The 20515-nt window shown below is 48.1% G+C and overlaps 1 protein-coding gene across 1 annotated transcript in view; it reads right to left on the bottom strand.

Moving 5' to 3' along the window:
* Positions 1-20515, bottom strand: part of TLN2 (talin 2) — a 437998-nt gene that overhangs the window by 44922 nt on the left and 372561 nt on the right. Inside the window, exons 43-46 of the mRNA XM_035728108.1 lie at positions 19610-19756; positions 15318-15419; positions 12695-12814; positions 5267-5413 (exon numbers count right to left, since the gene is read on the bottom strand). Coding sequence (XP_035584001.1) covers positions 5267-5413; positions 12695-12814; positions 15318-15419; positions 19610-19756 — 516 coding nt within the window. The remainder of the gene's footprint in view (positions 1-5266; positions 5414-12694; positions 12815-15317; positions 15420-19609; positions 19757-20515) is intronic.

The following is a 20515-nucleotide window of genomic DNA, read 5'->3' as shown; positions in this document are numbered from 1 at the left end:
AAATAATCCCATTTATACAACTGCATCAAGAAGAATAAAATACCCCGGAATACATTTAACCAAGGGGGTGAGAGACCTGTATATGGAAAACTACAAGACGTTAAAAAAACAAGTTGAAGAGAACACAAATAAATGGAAAGATATTCCATGCTCACAGACTGGAAGAGTCAATATTGTTAAGATGTCCATACTACCAAAAGCTTTCTACAGATCCAACACAATCCCTATCAAAATTCCAATGGCATTTTTCACAGAAATACAACAAACAATCTAAAATTTCTATAGAACCACAAAAGATCCCGAGTAACCAAAGCAATCTTGAGAAAGAACAAAGTTGGAGGTCTCATGCTCCCTGACTTAAAATTATATTACAAAAGCTATAGGAATCAAACAGTATGATACTGGCATAAAAACAGATACATGGATCAATGGAACAGAGAGCCGAGATAATAAACCCAAGCGTATACAGTCATTAATTTATGACAAAGGAGCTACGAACATACATGGAGAAAGGACAGTCACTTGAACAAATGGTGTTGGGAAAACTGGGACAGCTACATGCAAAAAAACCCGAATGGACCACTGCTTTACAGTAAACACAAAAATTACAGTGTAAACAAAAAATTAACACAAAAACTTTAAAATGGATTAAAGACTTGAATGTAAGACCTGAAACCATAAAACTCCTAGAAGAAAACATAGGCAGTAAACCTCCTTGACATAGGTCTTGGTGATGATTTTTAGAATCTGACCACCAAAACAAAAGCCAACAAAAGCAAGAATGAACAAGTGGGACTATGTGACACTAAAAAAGTTTTCTGCACAAGAAAGGAAACCATCAGCAAATGAAAAAAGCAACTTACTGATTAAAAAAAAATTTGCCAAATCATATATCTGATAAGGGCTTAACATCGAAAATATATAAAGCATACATACAACTCAATGGCAAAAAAAAAAAACAACCCAATGAAAAACGGGCAGAAGATCTGAACAGACATTTTTCCAAAGAAGACAAACAGATGGACAACAAGTACATGAAAAGATGCTCATTATCATTAAATATTAAGAAAATGCAAATCAAGACCACAGCGAGATATCATCTCACACCTGCTGATATGGAGATCATCAAGACAAGCAATAACATGTATTGGCAAAAATGCAAGGAAAAGGGAACTGGTGCCCTGTTGGTGAGAATGTAAACTGGCACAGCCACTGTGGAAACAATATGGGGGTTCCTCAAAAAACTACCAACAGAACTACCATAGGATCCAGCAAATGCAGGTCCAGATACTTATCTGACGAAAACAAATTCTAACTCAAAAAGAGATGTACCTCTATGTTCACTGCAGCATTATTTACAACAGCTAATCTATGGAAGCATTATTTACAACAGCTAATCTATGGAAGCAACCAAAATGTCCACGGATGGATGAAAGGGGAAAGAAAATATGGTGTATGTTATCCAGGAGGATATTATTCAGCCATAAGAAGAATGAAATTTTGCCATTTGTGACTACATGGATAGACCTCAAGTGCATTATGCTAAGTGAAGTCAGTCAGAGAAGGAAATGCCATATGATCTCTCTTATACGTGGAACCTAAAATAAAACAAAAAACCCAAGCTGGTAGATACAGAAAACAGACTGGTAGTTGCCAGAGGCGGGGGATGGGAGTTAGGAGAAATGGCTGATTTTTTTTGTTTGAATGCATCAAATAAAAATTAAAAACAAAACAAAACAAAACCCAACCAACCAACCAACCTTATAGCAAAAGGGATCAGTTTTCTGGTGGGAGGGAAGGTGTGTATTGAACAAACGTGCTTAAAAGGCACAAACTTCCAGTTACAAAATAAGTACTAGGGAGATAGTGTACAACACGATGACTACAATAGACTTTCGTATATATCACACAGCAGTGTTAAGAGTAAATCTTAAGAGTTCTCATCACCAGAAACAAGTATATTAAGTTTGTATCTACAAAAGATGATGGATGTTAACCAAACTTATTGTGATCACTTTATGTATAATACATGAAAGACAAACCATCATACCGTACACCCTCAACTTCTGCAGTACTGTGTATCAATTATATCTCAAAACCAGGGGAAAAAGTAAAAAACAAGAACAGTGAATCTTCTCTCTGGGACTCAATGCAGCTGACACATGTTTTGGTGTCAACATCTCAGGCTGAGTACCAGCATTATCATTTGCTGGCTAAACGACTTTGGGCAACTGTTCAACCTTAGTTTCCTCATCTGTAAAATGGGGATATTATTTCTTGCCTATCAGGGTTGTTGGGAGGAACGGGGGGGGGGGGGGGGGGGGGGGGGGGGGGGGGGGGGGGGGGGGGGGGGGGGGGGGGGGGGGGGCGGGGGGGATGCATATCTATTCTCTAGCAATGGCACATAGTAACTGATCAGTAGAGAGCAGATAATTTTAATAGGATTATGTTTCTGGGACCAGAGACAAGTTCAGGCTCCTGTGAAAGGTGTGGCCATTTCTGTCCCCTCTGATCAGGTTTTCTGTAGAACAGGCTTCTGCTAACACTCATCATTCCTGCCCTTGGCTGCCTCTGGATTGGAAATGCTTTAGGGTGGACCCCACTGTGGCTAGAGCCCACAGCGTACCTGCATATGTCACCTCTCCACCCAAACGCTCCCTTGCGCTATCACCTGCCCCTAAGTAATAATTCCAGTGACCCGAGAGTCCAGCAAGTTGGCTCTGTTCACTCCAGTGACTTCCACGCCAGAAACCCTTTGCTGCCACCCATCACCCCCCCAGAACACCCCCACTGTTCCTAGAGACACTTTCCTACAACACAAGCTAACTACTACCCCCCACACCCTTAGGTACAATTCTCCCCTGCTGTCAAGGGAGGATGAGCTCCTTGCACAACCAGTTCAACTTCTCTGGCCTCCCACCACATAATCTTGCCACATCAGCCTGCTCCTCACTTCCCCAGACATCCCCTGGCCCTCCGGCAGTGGATCTGCCCCCTGCCTGCAATGCCCCCTCCCTGTTCTCCGGCTACCAACCGGCTCATCCTGCAAAAGCCAGCTCCAAGTCCTCATCCAGAGCCATAGCTGTGCCTCCTGAGGATTCCACAGTTGCTGCTGTCCCCGCCCCCAGGACAGCCCATTTAGCACAGGTTAAAACAGCATGCATCTGGCTAGCAACTGGAGACTCTGAGTCTGGAGACTGTCTGGAGTTGTCCTATTCATCTCTATGAGCACACCCACCATCCTTGACTATGGCTGACCCAAAGAAGAGTCTGAAAATATTCTGTGAATGCACTGTTTAAAAACACACTGACCAGGACTGAGGAGTTACAGCATCAGTGAGGCGCAGAGAGTTTGTATGCTCTCTTCCTTCTGTGTTGCTCAGATCTTAGCAGAGGTGGTGGACACAGCCTAGCAGGCACGGCAGGGGGTCCACTTCCTGAGCACCTGCCACGTCCCAAGACTAGCCCACAAGGATTGGTTTCTCTTCCTCATTTGACTGATCCTCCCTCCTGGAGTTAAATGCTGCTATGTCCCACCAGAAGTCAGGCTGGCACAGAGTTGGCCTGGGAATGAAGTAGCCAGTTTCTGGAAAGAACTCCCAGAGGACAGGTGACAAAGGCCAAGACAAGGAATCCCAAGTCTGGGAGGGACGTTCTCAGCTAGACTGAAAGAGAGAGAGTCCAGAAACAGTGTCCCGCCTGCTACAAAAGGCGCACAAGTCAGCAGTTTATTGAGCGGCTACTAGTCCCCAGGGGATGAGGGCACAAAGGTGAGCAAGTCAAGGGCTCACGGCTGGTGGGAAGTTACAGACACAACCAGGCCACGTAAGGAAGACACACCAGGTAGAGAGGGCAAGGCAGGAACATGGAGCAAGAAAGCACTGAAAGGGCTAGTTTAGTCTGAACAGCCGATTCCCTGCCTTTGAGCCTCCTCCAGGTGTCCTAAGTCAGGGACCCTCTGCCGGGAGAAGAGGGAGACTGAGAACAGCTCAGCAAGGTCATGTTGCTTGGCCCCACTGGCCAACGTCATGCAGCTTGGCCCCCCGCCGCCCCTCCTTCAGGTGCCAGTTCCAAGGTCTTCGACGGGGGAACTTGGCCAGAGGAACTTCGACAACAAGGAAGGGCTTTGAAAGGAGGGAGAATGCCTTCCTCCAGCTCAGAGATGTATTGCCTCATCCCGTGGAGTCCAAGGAGGCCTGGGCAGGCCTGTGGGCTGCAGGGCACGGCCAGACGCTGCTCGGCCTCGGCACAGGGCCAGGTACAGAGTGGCCTCTGCAGCGGCAGCTGCCAGGTGAGGGGTCCCCCGCCCGCCCCTCAAGTCCTGTTGCCAGCTCCTAAACAGGGCACAGCTCTATGTCCTGGGGACCTGAGTGAAGGGAGGGGAAAAGCCAGCAAAGCGCCGATGCTTCAGCCTGCGCTTTGAGCGGCCTGGGGGACAGCCGTCCTGAAAAAGGACTCGGAGAAACAAGCCAGACAGGAGACGAGTATCCTGTGGGGGGTGTAAGGGAGCACCGGGAACGAAGCGACGCTGAGGACGGGCTTTGTCCAGCAGGGACCCCTGTGGGAGAAGAGCTTCGGAGGACGGCTTACAGACAGCCACGGCCAGGATGTCGACCATGGGGAACCGTGTGTCTGGCCCTGTGCCAAGCACTTCTACACACGCCACCGCATCCCAGTTTCCCAACCCTATGGGCCCGGCATTGTCTTTCCCCCGGGTTCATTCTGCAGGCTCGGGAGGGGGAGGTCACTTTGCCGAGACCCCAGAGCCCCATGCACTACCCTACACATGGGATTCTCTCCACCTCTGGCGGGCTCCCGCTCTCACGACCACGGTGCTGGGCCACTTCGGGCGGGGTGCTCAATGCTTCCCCACTTCACGGTCTCTTCCGGGAGGAAAGAGGTCACACAAAGAGAGTTTTAGGCCCTTCCCAGTGCCCAGCACCTGGGAGCCTCCCGGGGAAGGAAGCCCGGGAGACGAGTGTCAAAAGGGGTTGCAGGGAGGGGCTCCTGGTGCTCATATGACTTTGCTATGGTCTGTCCGGTCTGTCTCTAGGAAAGCCCATCAACAAAGGGCACCGTGGGGGGCCCTGACTTTCGAGGGGCAGTCCCTCTCAATGTCTCAGGGCTATGAATCACCCCATCCCTGGCGAATCCCTGACTGGATCGTCTTTGGCTTAGCTTCCCGCTGATGTCCCTAGTCACAGTGGGCCACTGAGGGCCAGTGCAGGTTACTGTGGCTGCGTGGGGCCCGAGGGCTGCTCCTTACCTTTTCTGTGACTGCGCGGGCACACTCGATGAGCTCCCTCTTGGTGTAGCTGTCCGTGGGGCATACCTGGAGGGCCCCTGCCTTCTGCACCAGGAAGATGCAGCCATGGCCCAGGTCCTGCACGCGAGTGCGAATCTGGAAGCCGATCTGTGGAGGCAAGCCCGGGGTGGGGAAGGAGAGGCATGATGGATTCTGCCATCGAGGGCTCCCCTATGTGGAAAATTTCTTCTACATCCTATGGGAGACTGGCTAGGAAAATTCCACTGCTGTTAGGAGTCTGTGCTTGGTGGAGTATGGAATTTGGTTAATTTTACTTCCCTTTTTAGAGCCTGTAAAATGCCCACAGTCCCCAGGAAGCAAGCCTGTGTCTCATCATCTTAGCCTAATGCCTTTCTGATATTTGTTACCTTTTCTGGTGTACTGTTTACTTGCATCCCTAGCCACCTGATGTAAATGTTAGTTAGAAGAACTCTGGGGGGGTGGTGGTGGTGGTAATTATTAGTCATTCATGCATTTATTGAGCTCCTGCTGTGTGTCAGGGCCTCTCCTGAGAAGGGACTGCATTTACTTTCATTTATTCTGCACGGCAGCTCCAGAGAGTAATTATAAGTTCAAAATATATAGCTTTGGTAAGAAGCATAAAGCATTCAGGTTCTTGCAAAATAGGTTTGTTTATAAGCAGAACACCCCCTTCCTCAGCTGTGTCCCCTGGTGAGAGCCACCTTGCTGGGCCCAGGCTTTCTTTCTAGCTGGCCAGGTTGTGGTTTCCTTAAAAAGGTACATTTTTAGAGCTAAAGGCTCAGCAGGCACACATTCTTTTAATGACCCCTGACTTGTGTGATTATAAAAGGTATTTTGCCTAAAAGAACCCAAACGAGCTCCATGATGGACAGGTTGTCAGCGGTCTCTTTAAGGCCTATTAAATTCTGCCTCCCAAAGTTTGCATTCCTCTGGCTGTTTCACATCAATTTTCATTTTGGTCTGATCAATACAGCTGCCATAAACAATCTGTCCTCCAGCCCAGGTAAGCAACTAAAAGCAAAACACCCTAAGCTTTAGTTAATAAGTGTTATTTCCAACCATGATAGCAAGAAGCTGTGGCTTCTCCTTCCAGCATCTACCAAGAACAACTACTAAGATCTCAGGTATCCTGAGTAAAAGCTGGGAGATCTGGACCACCGGGGTGCAATCTTCCAGCATTGTCCTAGTCGAGTTCAAGGCAGGGGGGGATTGGGGTAGTGAAGGGGGCTGCAAACGTTAACTCTATTATTGAAACACATCATGCTTTTAGGTAAAAAAGTAACTCCCTTATCCCTTTAAGGCCCAAAGGCTATTTAAAATCCATTTAATAGGGGCGCCTGGGTGGCTCCGTTGGTTAAGCGTCTGCCTTTGGCTCAGGTCATGATCCCAGGGTCCTGGGATCGAGTCCCAGCTTGCTTCTCCCCCTACTTGTGCTCTCAGCCTCTCTCTGTCAAATAAATAAAATCTTAAAAAAAAAAAAAATCCATTTAATAGAAAATTCTCCTGATCCAGAAGGTAGAGCTTTGGCTCTTTTGGGGGTGCTGCCAAAGCCTCACAATCAGGGAGGGCTGCCTGTGGACCATCTCCAGGTAGAATACAACATGAAGATCCTATAAGCTGGCAGCTCTGCAAACAGGTCTACCACTGAGGAGGGGAAAGGCACTCCAGTTCAACCACCCAGCGGAAACACCCAAAATGTAGCTGTTTGCTGGGCAGGTCTACTGGCTTAAACACAAGGCCCGGCTGAAGCTGGGGGATGCCCCATGAAAGCTGAAAACTCATTCTGGCTCTTGAGCCTTTTCCGATCCCTACACACTCGAAGGTCAGAGCTAATCCACAGGCGAGAGCTCTGTGTCAAGGATGACCACAGGTCTCTAAGTGACAGGCATGGCTGGGAGAGCCAGGTAGGGGGCAAATGGAAGAAGAAACAGAATCTCAAAATAAAACTGACCTTACTAGTTCAACCTCCCTCCGTTGATAAATGAAGAGACTGTGCAGGTTCAGAGAAGTGATGTGACTGGCCCAAGATCACACAGCCAGTGTCTGGCAAAGCCAGATGAGTACCCAGGTCGCTCTACCCATCAGATCAGTGTTTACTAACTTCGTTTTTTCCCCACTTAGCATTGGTACCATCCCTGCACCCCCCAACCCCCGCCTACCAAATCTCTCCTGGAAATTCAACAAGTAAAATTGATATAATGTGTTATTAGTATACCCTTCCTCTTTTTTTTTTTTTAAAGATTTTATTTATTTATTTGAGAGAGAGGATGAGATAGAGAGAGCATGAGAGGGGGAGGGTCAGAGGGAGAAGCAGACTCCCTGCTGAGCAGGGAGCCCGACGCGGGACTCGATCCCAGGACTCCAGGATCATGACCTGAGCCGAAGGCAGTCGCTTAACCAACTGAGCCACCCAGGCGCCCAGTATACCCTTCCTTTATGAGTTAAAATTTATGTCCTTGACTCAATAAAAAGTCAACAATGAGATTAAGTTAATCGAAGTTTAAAAAAAGATTCTGGAGCCTGATACAGCCTCAGCCACCGCCTCATTTCTGCATTTTGCTTGGGCTGCGGTGTTGAGAAAATTCCTGTTATGTGCGTACAGGTTTTCCTGCAGGCCCCGAACCCTAGCAGGGAGAAGCGGCATCAGCCTGAGGTCTGCATGAAACCACACAGCGGCCCACGGTAAGGTGCTGGCGGCCCCCAGGGGGTTACCACATGGCCCGGCCCAGAGTTTATTCAAAAACACACACAGTTTTTCCTAAGAGTTTTAAAAATAGTTCAATTATGTTTAAAAAGTGAGCCTTGAGTCAAACGTGCAGAACTTGCAAAGTGCCTCCCTGGGTCAGGGCTCAGAAGAGTAAGGTGGGCAACACCTGTGCTAGGAAGGACCAGGCTCCGTGTCCCACTTCTGCTCCTTGCTCGGAACCACGCCTGAGCTTCCTGTCCACACAATGGTGGGCACTGGGGCAAGCACAAGCCTCTTAAGTCACTCCCAAATGGCCCTGGAGGTGCGAGGGTGAAGGGACCTACTCCTCCACTGACTCAAGCCTGAAACCTACGGGCAGACGTGACACATCCTCACCGACACTCTCATGCTCCTTCAGCCCCCTTGTGAGAGGCCCTGCTATGAAAAACACCCCAATGTCCTCAGCCCCTTCCTTGGAGGGGACACCATGCATGCAGCGAAGGATCCTGCAAATGCACTGTAGAGCCGGGACAGTGGTCATGAGGGAGGAGACTCCAGGCAGGAAGCACTGACAAAGACTAGCACCAGAAAGCAAACGGATAAGGCTAAGATAAGGCAAGAGTTACACAGAACCCTTGGGGTTCTTGGCCAACCCAGGGCTCGGTCCTGGCCACAGGTCGATGCCAGGTCACACGATTACCTTCTTGGTGCCTGGAGGCCTCCTTGAGGTTTGGCCACGCAATCCTCCTATATGCTAGGCTGCGCAGTCCTAGTTGGACAGCATGCAGGAGAATGGGTATCATGAAGGACATGTTGAAATAGGCTTCACTTGTTTTCACAGGCTAAGAGGGCTGAATGCAATAGGAAGGGGAGGGATCTCAAGATGCCAGCCCCAGGCCTGCCTTCAGCTCCTCACCCCCGTGGGCAGCACAGGCAGCAGGAAAGCCCACGGACTCTGCTTCTGGCCCAGCCCCTCCCTGGCCACCAACTCCCTGGGTGAGTCAGCTAACCTTCTGGGCCTTTATTCCCTCACCTGCGAAATGGGAGAGAACCGGCCCTACTACCCAGGGCTGATGGAGCAAATGAAAGGTATGTGTGAACACACCTCAAGGTAGGAAATGCCACGTGAACGCTGTGACAAGGGGTAGGTTGGGGAGGGGGAAGGAGTAAAGGCTGTGATGCCCTGGGTTTGAATCCTGACGTTGCCAGATTTACTTCTTTACTTACTTGAAACTTCACTTATTCCAAAAAGTTATTTCAAGCGGCTTCCACACTGACTCTTGTAGCTGTGTGCTCTTGGACCAATTAACTAAGTTCCCTGAGCCTCAATTTGCTAACCTGTGAAATGGGGAAGAACCAAGGATTGTGGAGTTGTGAGGGTACATGGGACAGCCCCCAGCACGGATACGATCTGTGGTGTGGACTTGATGAACATCTCTCTGATTATTCTTTTCCACGGGTGCCTGGGACAGCTAGGCAGGCATTTAAAGGGGACAAGAGAAGCAACACACTCTTACTGCAATTTCCCAGAACATTCTGTACTGCTGGAGGAACATCTAAGAGAGGGAATGCATTTTTAAGACTGTATTGAAAAAGATAAGGGCTTTAAAAAGGCTAACTTCTCAAAGTAACACTAAATTTCTCAGCAAATCTGACCAGCCCCCAGGGTGATCTGACTTAACCACCAACCAGGGTGTATTATAAAGGAATGTTGCTCAGACATTCAACTTGGGGTTTTAAATTGGCAACTGCAATAAAGCATGACTCGAACGTCAAGAAAAACCCTCAATTCCCTTCCTGCCCAAATGGCCATTGTCTCCTGCTTTTACGTCCTGGGGGAAATTGGAAGTCTGGCCTTGATGAAGTTTTGGATCAAATTTCAGTTGGAGGGGGTCTCAGAAATACTGATCATCTTCTTTACTGCCTAAAACTAAAGAAAATGTACATATTTTTCTCAGGCTTTCAAAACAATCACATCTGAAACCAGGTCAAACATCATTCGCCTGGGAAAGCTCGTGAATGCTGAAAGGCAATAGGGGATATTGGCTGACAGGCTTTACAGTTTCTCCTTAAAAAGAAAAAAAAAAAAACCAACCATGGAAGGGAAAGCATCATGAGCACAGAACAGAAACAGGGCATCACTTTCCACCTACAGAAAGTGTGTCTCAGAATGGAAAGTTTTAGAGAATTCCACTGTAGACACCCATCTCATGTTTGGGAAAAGGCTGTGGTTCTTGCCACGGGCTCTCGACAAATGTTCCTACCAGCTTTGAAGACATGCGGTATTACACGCGGTCACGGCAGAGTTCCCTCGCAGACAAAGCTGTAGTCACTAGATCTCCCCTCCCCCCCACCACCAGCATTTCTATTTAGCACTGGTGGCTCACAGGATCTCCATTTCCTTCTTCTTCTTTTTTTTTTTTTTAAAGAGAACAGGGGTCTTTGATTGGGAAGTTGCCTAAGGGTTTTGACTTTCCTGAAGAAAAGGAGTTTTCATAGTGGTGTTAACGGGAGTTTGAGTTTTCCCTGAAAAAAGCAGCAGATAAAGCTCCTGCTTGGTGTTCAGAGGGCAGACCTTGGGCTTCTGTAATTGTCACATTCTGGAAAAGACCAAAACGCTGACTCGGCACGGCAGCCTGCAGGACTGGAGCGAGGGAGCAGCTTCTTCCTTGCCCTGGATAGAAATACTTTCACATGCTGTGATGTGGGGCCCTCTTGGCGAGAAAACTAATTCCACAGTCTTGGAATAAAAAAACTACATTGCTTTAGGGATCTCCCCAACCTTCTCAGTTTTCCCCTAAATATCTGTCTGGCAAACGCACACAAAGAATTTTCCTTAGCAAGCCACTGGTAATTGTATATTCTCTCTGCCCCTTTTTGCTCCAGGTCACAGTGCTCTTGTGTCTGGAATGTAAAATAGAACTCAAGACGCAATGGTGTAAAGGGAGAACCTTAATGAAAACGTCAGCTGCTACAAACACGGGGCCAGGGACTAAAGTAATCTTGTGTGAGGCTTTCAGCGATACCTTTCCTTTCCTGGCTGCTCTGACATTTTGTATTTTGCTTCATGGTCTGGGTTGCGGGAAGAAAATCTACTTGTTTCACACATGGGCTGGGGAGCTCTAAGAACTCAGATGTGGAAAAGTCTCCACAGATCATGGGCTCTTCACTAACTCAGACCAGTCAACGTCTGAACTGACCTGATGGATCTAGATTCCATTTTTTAAAGATTTCTGGAAACAGAGATCCAAACCCTCCCCACAGCCTCTTTGTTTTTCCGTCCCGCAAAGCCTAACACTTCTTCCTTTTGTCCAGATTGCTCCTGTAACGTAAGTTCCCTTAGGCTTGTTGAGGAAATTCAACATTACACAGAATCCTGATTGGGGCTGGGGGTGGGGGGGTGGGTTCTGATGATTTTTTTTTTCTGGGTAGTGACTTCACAGACTCATTACAAACAGAATTATTCATGCTGCAGCCTAAATACTCAACCATACTAAAATCTCAAAGTGCAGGCACTGTTAGAAACCTACGTCATCCCATGCTAGATATATATGTATGCAAATGCATACATATGAAACTTCTGTTTACATGCGTTGTTATGACATATGTTAGCAAGGGATTTTGTTTTGGGTCATTTCTGCATCATCTCTGGGAGTCTTTGTGAAGACATGTTTCGAATGGACTCCCGGCAGACACGGCATTAAGGGGCCTGGGGACACGGACTGTCACTTCAAGGAGAAGGGAAGATCCGTCACAGCCATCCGCCCTGGGATGGCCTGCTTCATTTATCATCAATATCATCAACAGGATTTGTGCTTAATACATGGCCCGCTGAATGTCACAGAATGCAGTCACCTTCATCTTCCCAGCGTCTCTGCAATCTACTCTACTATTCTTTATTCCAGACGGAGCTCTGTGTCTCTAAGGAGCCACGCGGTAGCTGGGCACAGGGCACCTTCTGTGTGCTAACATTGGCATGGATGCGATCGGGCATGTGCCACTCCAGCCAGCCTGCTTGCTTCCCAGGGGATCACTTGATTACTCAGGTGTAGCAGACAGGAAAGGGGGCTCTTAGAAAGGGGCCTCTGGGACCAAACTTTGGCTAAATTAAGACTCTTACGGGTGTAGGCATTCTGAGGCAAAGTCTGTGTTTGGCCACTAAGGAAAGCGAGTTTAGGGAAGGCAGGTAGGTAAGGAAGAGGAGTCCATAGAAGATATGGGGGATGGTTCGTAGAAAGTTACCCACAATAGTTGGGTAAGACTTTGTGTCACAAAAGTAGGCTACCCAGCCCTTTCTCAGATGGGGGCAGTTAATTCCCACACTTGGCTCTTCCAATACTGCTGGGAGCCTTTGGAGAACAGAAAAATCCCTGAGGAGGATGCACTAAGCAAGAGGAAGACGGCAGTGTGTGTTGTGCTCTGGGAGCCGGGCAATGGGCTGGGAGACAGGTGACCTGGCCGGACACTCTCAACAGAGGGCGTCTGCCTGGAAGCCCACTTCCCCAGGTGGACCCAGCTCTCCACCTGCGGGCCTCAGAAAGGACAGTGGGCTCTGAGCACAGCCCGGGGCCACCGGGTCTGTACCTGGGGGGCTGGCGGGGAGAGTGGTGAGAACTTATCAGGCTGGAAACTTCTAGGGGGGAGCTAAGCTATCAAGAACCCCCCGGGAGTGGGTACCAGTGTGCATGTGCATCTGAGAACAGGGGCTTATGGTGGCAGACCTCCTCTGGCTCCGCTGTGGCTGCTGCCATCTGGCCCTGGAGAGCCAGGTGCCCATAGTCACTGGTCATTTGTGAAGCCAGTCCTCCCAACTCCTCCGGGTTAGTAACCGACTTAGTCATCTGGAAAAAGAAAACAAGCAAGACATACACACACACACACACACACACACACACACACAGACACACACGGAAAAAAGCATGAGAACCATGTGTTAATACCACTGGAAGCCAAAGGGTTTCATTCACTTTTAAGCTCCAGACTTGCATTTGGGGCTGGAGAGGGCAATTCAAGCGAAGCCCATGCTGCGACGTGCACAACAGGCCAAGGCCCCTCTCAGGCCAGCAGGTCCCGGCGGGGCCAGTGGGCGACATGCTAGGCTCAGGCTGGGCAGGCCCTCACGGCCCACTCTGGGAGGTGAGCGTGGCAGCCCCAGCCGGCCTGGCCCCGCGGGTCACCGTGAGATTTCCCTTGGGGAATGCACGGGGCACGGGCCTCAGGCAGTGTCCATCCCTGGTCACATTCTGCTGCTGACCTGGTCTCTGGGAACCCAGAAGCAGGTCCCACCCTGGCAAGAGGGCATGAGGACAGGGCTGTTAGGGAAATCATGACTGAGAAGTGATAGGTGACCCCAATATCTGGGAGGAAGATAGTCAAAGAGAATACAGCTTTATAATCAATTTGTGCCAAAGGATGACAAGGGTTCAGCCACAAATTTGGCTAATAGTCCACTGTAGCCTAAATGGTTGAGCTTTGCCTTTTCCTTATTAGGATGTTCAGTATTTTCTGCCTGCATCATAGAAAAACTCACCTAAATTTATCCTACTTAGCTAACACACCAGTTTCTAGATTTTCTTTGTCCTCCGACAAAACGCCTCTTAGTGCTCTGAACAGCAGCTTTAAGTGCTGCCCAGAAAGGTGTCCTTGTCCCTCCTAAGAGGGTCCTCCCACCGCACCTCTTCTCACTCTCAGGGGCATGAGAAGACCTTGACTTTAAAGGGCTTAAAAAAAAATGTTTTAAATGGCTCCATATTCACAGAGGCTGGATGGGAATGTGTAGTCGTCTAAGGCACATTTACCAGGAAATGTCACAGGCTTTCAGGTGTAGGCGTGGGTTCCCAAGGAACCCACGCTGAACCCCAAGAGAGGGAGGCTGCACCTAGCGCTGCTTCGTTTGAGCCCTACCACGCAGAGCACAGTGATTCTGGGGCAACCTGACGTGGCGAAGCGGGACCCTTGCCCACTCAGGGCCCAGGCCAGCTAATCTAGCAGCAGCCGTGCAGCCCCCGGCTGGGCTCCTGAAGAGCATGGGCATCAAGGCTTAAGATGGGCCTGCTGAGAATCTAGCCCAGGAGATACTCCAGAAACACGAGGAGGCCACTCCAAATATTTTCACCTCCTGTGGCGCTGTGCTCCCTGCTCAGAGGACTTGGCACGGTGGGGCTGCCTGATCGGACCTGCGCCCTACCCTGGACACCCCTGGAGCAGAACCAGCTGGGGCCTGACTGCAGCTCTTTTAGTCCCTGAGATGGGCACTGGTGCTATTCCCCTTCCTGGCCCAAGTCCTTTTAAGCAACCACGAACCTGGCACAATCACTGAGTTTCTAAGAAAGAGCAGGGGCCAGGGAAGCCTTTGTGGTCCAAGCTCAACCTCTAGTGGACACAAGACTACATAACAGAATCACCCCGAGGTGCCGGCCTGGGGTGGGGGCAGGAACAGCTCCATGGCTCAGTGTCGTCCCTCCAGCCGGGGGGCTGCTTCAACTCTCAACAGCCTCATGTGGCAGCAGCAGAGAGGCATCTTCCCAAATTTTATTCCGTGTCATCTGAGCCTTCAAAGGTTAAGAGGAACTTTCTTATGACACACCCCTATTTATTCTTTGAGGACACCCTTTGTCATCTTTTGTACAACTTTTTAACTTATCAGGATAGCATTCTCTGTCTCTCAATGCCATTTTTATCTAAAGATGCATGTAATACAATTCTGATGGCAATACATCTTAGCGAAAGAAAGAAAAAGAAAGAAAGAAAGAAAGAAAGAAAGAAAGAAAGAAAGAAAGAAAGAAAGAAAGAAAGAAAGAAAGAAAAATTGAAAATTACCTCCAAAGGTTACATGCCTTCTGTTGTCACGGAAATTGTCTCTATATATCCATGCTGTTTCATTTTGCCTGAAAGACTGGCATATCTTTCTGTCCAAGGAAGGACTGTAACTGGATTCCGTTAGACAATCTCTATTCCACCCCACACGTCTTCTCTTGTACTGTAACTTTATAAAAACACCTCAAATCCTTTGCGAGGTGAAGAGGATTTTTTTTCCTTCCCCTTACCTCCAACTTCCTTCTCATTTTCTCTCCCTCCTTTGCTCCCCTGTCCTCATTCCCAAGTCTCAATTATCTGTAATTCCCTCTTGCAGCTTTTCCATGAAACAAGAGCTCCAGTGGATGGGGGTGTCTAGGCCACAGGCAGCCAGAGAGACCACAGATAAAGGACAGAGCTGGGGCCCAGAAGGAACTAGAAACACCAGGGAGTCTCTGTCCAACACAGACCCCGATTTGAAGACTCGGTGGTGGCAGTGGTGGACACCAGGGCAACCGACAGTGGGTGGGGCAGCTCTTTTCCTCTTACCATTTCCTGAGCTGTCACCGCAATGGCTTTGGAATATTTAACCACAGTTGTCTGATAGTCGACAAATGTTCCCTTTGGTTCTGGAGGAGTGCCTTCATCCAGCTAAAAAGGAGAGAAAAAGAACCCACATGTCAGGAGAGGACAGTTGAAGTGTGGACTGTATTTATTAGAATCGGGAACTTTGAAAAATGGAGACGCCCACAGAATTTCTTCGGTTGAGAGTCAACAGCATCCCCCAGCTTCGGTGATAAGGACTTTAACAGAGGTACAAAGACAGCACTCGGGGTACACAGGCAAGGGGGTCCCAAGCCTTGTCGGAGAGGAGACGGAGGGCATTCCAGAGGAATGACATTTCTGCCAGTTCTTACCAGGGGAATAGTTCACTACATACAAAAGGTAGGGAAGGGGTCCCAAGAAGTGGATTAGAGTTCAAGCATATGGCGGTGGGCATGGGCCAGACACTTCTAGGGGAGTACAGAATGGCAGAAGATGAACTGGGAAAGGAGGCGGAATCTACGTCGTGAAGGGCTTCCCTAGGAATGGTGCAGTCCACAGAGGTCTATACCCTGGAACCCTTGCTTCTGATCTAAGTTGGGGAAGACAAGGGACTGGAAGCACTAGGGAATAATTTGTTGCTCATCTGACTCTGAGAGCAATAGGAATTGAGAGATGGGAGAGCTCACTGTTGGGGGAAGAGCTGGGGCCAGTGGGCCAGTGGCTCTGTCCCTCGAAGGGCTGGGGACATACTGGTTCAGAAGACTTATATTTGAGGCCTGGTTCCAGGGCTTATGAATGGGCCTCAAGCTGGTTGCTTAAATTCTGAGTCTCGGGTCCTTCGTTGGAAACTTCTTAGCATCGGAAGGTTGGAGTACACATCAACTGAGACCATACCTGGCCAAGAGCTACGTGAAGAAGAGGAGAGGATGACCAGGATGATGAAGAAAATGATGATAATGTCAATGATGACCATGATGAAGAAAAAGGCAACATCTCACCATCATCGTTATCACTACCGTCACCACTGACTGCTGAATGGTATTCCAGGTGAGGAGACAAAATAAGGAGAAATGAATACAGGAAGAGTGAATATAGTGAACGCAAGAGGGGGCTGTTGAGAGCAGTGGGAATGAGACTGAGCTGTCTGATGAAGAAGCTTGAAATCATGAGGAAAATGGTGGGATCTGGGGTACACAACAACATATTTGAGAAGACCTTCCCGGCAGGTCTCTGCCAGATGGTTTGCAGTCGGGGCAGAGACTAGGGGCCAAGAGGGCACTTAGGAAACGTTAGATGGGGTCTTCAATACGAGCTCCATGTCACAAGCTGGCACTAACTACAATCTGAACCGAAGGAACATCTCTTTGCAGCCTATGTGTGATGTGGCTGCACAGTCTGGGAATGCAATTTCCATCAAAGCATCAACACAGACTCCAGGCTAGATTTTTCTGGGTTTCTTTATCAGGGATATAGCTGCTGCCAATGATCTCCATCACACTATGGGGGTCCTGCTGGTCAAATGAGGACGAGTTTGTGGACTCATTCACTTGATGTAAACTGACTGGGGTCCAGCAATGTGCCGGGAGACTTCATATGGCCTATGGCCCAACTGCAAAACACACCAGGAGCCGGAGGGCAGCCTTAGAACACAACCTGCCAGTCCGAAGACAATGAGAAAGGGAAGAACAAACGCGGTCAATTTTTTTTGGATGGATCTCAAATATTCTTTAGTTCAAAGAACTTTCCTTTGTTCTGAGATTACAGCCTTCCCCCCTTTTTTTGAGGGGGATGTTACCATGACCTTTCTTGTATGAAATAGTAGTGATGTAGAGAGTAGGCTTGTTTCTTTCACCTCCTCCCCTGGTCAGAAATAACAAAAAAACCCATCACCACCACCACCACCACCAAACAACCCAAACAAAAAACAAACAAAGAAAAGGTAGTGGGTCACAAAATCCCCAAGACTGAGACCACTACCTCACTGAATAGGGAAACCAAGGTTCAAAGAGCTTGAGTGCTTTGTCCAAGGTCACCCAAAACCTGATTACTTCATATTAACCCTATCAATTCCCAACCTTCTGGTGCTTAGACAACAGAGAATTCCAGGAAGAAACCTCCACAGCAGAAAGCACCCAAAAGTGGCACAAATTACAACCAAGTTAGACTCAACTTTGGGGTACACTCATTTTTTTCTGCCAGTCACTCAATTCCTTGAGAATTTCAGACAATTACCGCTGACAATACATCAATGTTGTAACCGAATAACCGAAACTCAGAAAACGCCCCTATTTCTAACCCTTTCCTGCTTAGGGGCTCAAAGGCCCTGGAATATCCCTTAATACAAAGTGCACAGCAATGGGCAGGTTGGGTAGACTGAACAAGGGGAGAATGCTAAAGAGGCCCTGGGTAGAACCTTGGGTGTCAGGTCTGGGTAGACAGGAGTTTAGGGGTACCAACAAAACCCCGACTGTATACTCTGCCAGAATGGAGGAAAGAACCCTTTTTCCTGGCTCTGTGGTTCCTGTTGCTAGCAATTCCTAACTATTGCTATCAAGGTAATGCCAGACTTCTCTCCCAGCCCTTCCAAAAGAGTCAAGAGAGTCCTGGGCTGAGTGGGAGAGCAGCGGCCAAGCCACTGACATCAGACAGTACAAGAGCTGCTTTCTTTACTGAAAATCCACCTCGATATGCAAGCCTCAGTGGCTATCAAAAAAAGGCTTCAAGAATCTGACTTCCATATTCCAGAGATTTATGGAACTCTTCCCTATCATTAGAGTCATTTGGAAAAATACCTTCTCCTAGGGAAGAAAAAGGTTATCATTTGAATTTCTAACTTGTATTGAGAAAACTGGAGCTCCATTATTTAATATCCTTGGTACAAACATGGCTTCCTTTCAAAGCCTGGGTGGTTCCGATGTCCTGAAAACCAAATACACCCACGGAGACTTCCCCAAAGGCTTTAGAAAGAGGGGGAATTTCACTCATTTTCTGCCAAACTGTCCATATTCGAGGCACGAGAAGCCCATAGCAGAAATTACCAGAGTGATCCGACAAGGCACATCTGGGGCGTCTAAAGCAGCCCGGCATCCCCGCCCAGCTCATGCCTCTCTCAGTCTGGTAATGACTGCCTAATGAATGTTTTAAGGGAAATTAACCTAATTATAGTTTCAGGCTATCCCCTCTTTATGGAGATACGAACCAACCAATCTTCTCTAAATTAGCAATTAAAGACCCACTTATTACCCTGAAAAACCATAATAACGTATTCACAATCTGACAATGGACGTTTCAAAACACGGACAAAAATCTAAAATTCTTGGCTATGCTATCACAGAATGAAAATTAGATGTTGATGAACAACTGTTAATTTTAACGACTATCAAACTGACATGACTAGCGAAGGATTCCTTGAGGAAAGAGCAGGAGATACTTCTCCAGTCACACTTCCCTACTGATCCAACTCAACCAAGGAGTCACTAGAGGAGAAATGATTGTCACGTTATCTTCTATGCCTGTTGCCTGCAAGAGTTCACTATGGGCTTTCATACATACTACTTAAGTGGTTTCTGCATCTGGTTACCAAAACCGTGGGGAGATTTAAAAGATCCAGAGATTCCTGGGACGCCTGGGTGGCTCAGTCGGTTAAGCGTCTGCTTTTGGCTCAGGTCATGATCCTGGGGTCCTGGGATCGAGTCCCGCATGGGGCTCCCTGCTCCGTGGGAAGCCTGCTTCTCCCTCTCCCTGCCACTCCCCCTGCTTGTGCTCTCTCTGTCTCTGTCAAATAAATAAATAAAGTCTTAAAAAAACAAATCCAGAGATTCCTTAGCTCAACTCCATAGAGATTTCAATTCATCGGGGATGGGGTAGGGCCTAGGAATGTGCTCCCCATGATTCCAAAGTAGCCATTCCGAAGACCAGCCCTTGGGAATCCCTTCTTGTTTCCCACGACAACTCTAGGAGGTAAACAAGGGAGGTAAATACCTATTTCCATTTTATAAGTGAAGGAACCAATGATACTTTCTCCATCTCCATTATTTTTCCCCTGTGTAAAACTGGAAGACAGGGTGAGAGTGGCTTCCAAAAGTAATGAATGAAGAATCAAGAATGAGTAACATGTTGGACAGAGGAGAGGATGTGTGTACATTGATCAGAACCCTCAGGAAAAGAGGAGGGTCACTGGTATCCGCTGTGGCTGACCGCTCCTTAGAAAAAGCACCTAGGGACCACATCTGAGGGAAACCGAGGAGGAATGGGGGTCAAGGGGTGAAGGTGAGCACCTGGGAGCCCAGGTCTACCTTGCTCATGGCCTCTGCAATGGCGTCGACCATGCCTCCCACCAGCCCCACTTCACTGGCAGCTTCATTCAGTGTCACCATGATGTCATCGACAGCCTCCTTCATGAGCTGGGCGGCCTCTGTGATGGCATCGTGGGTGTGCTGGGCCTGAGAAGGGAAAGCGGAAAGAGGACTGTGAGAGATTTCCATAAGCAGAGGAAAATGGTGCTCAGTCTCCTTGGAAATCACTTCACTTCTTTTAGGTATAACCTTAAAAAGCACAACGTTATCCCCATTATAGAGCACCACAGTGATTTGGATTTTTCCTTTACTTATCTTGGTACATTTGTTTGCAAAATCATTACAAATCAGAAAGAGAAATAGAAAAAGATGTCTTTTTCAATCAAAAGGAAAAATAAAATTGCAATATCAAACAGCATCTTATGACAGGACCAGTTTTAGGTTAGTCTGTTCAGGATGGTAGCAAGAGAATGCTGCTGATTCCCAATGACACAAGTTTACAGGTTTAGTTAAAAAAAAAAAAAAAACTAATATAAAGGGAAAAACATGTTCACAACAAATGCACTTCTCTTCAAGGCTGCCCAGTACACTAGAATTCCCTTCCTGCAAAGAAGGCTGGATTATGGAAATGTAACGACATAGAGGAGAAATACATCTGCGGAAAGACGAAGAGCCTTTGGATTTATGTCACAGATTACACTGCCCTGAGGTTGGAGGACGAGGGAGCAAAGTTCTCCAGGGACAGATGTTCTGCAGGCAAAGTCTCGAGCACTCACACATTACCTCTGACTGTAACTCGGAGATGCTCCAATACCTGCTAGGGCTTCACAAGCGTATCAAGCACGGAGGAGGCGCTGAGTAAATGAATGAATGGACAGATGCAACAATGGTAGTGCCAGGCTCCTT

Source organism: Zalophus californianus, chromosome 6, assembly GCF_009762305.2.
Source record: "Zalophus californianus isolate mZalCal1 chromosome 6, mZalCal1.pri.v2, whole genome shotgun sequence".
NCBI lineage: Eukaryota > Metazoa > Chordata > Mammalia > Carnivora > Otariidae > Zalophus > Zalophus californianus.
The sequence above is the reverse complement of the archived record's forward strand: the minus strand, read 5'-3'. Positions and strand labels throughout refer to the sequence as shown.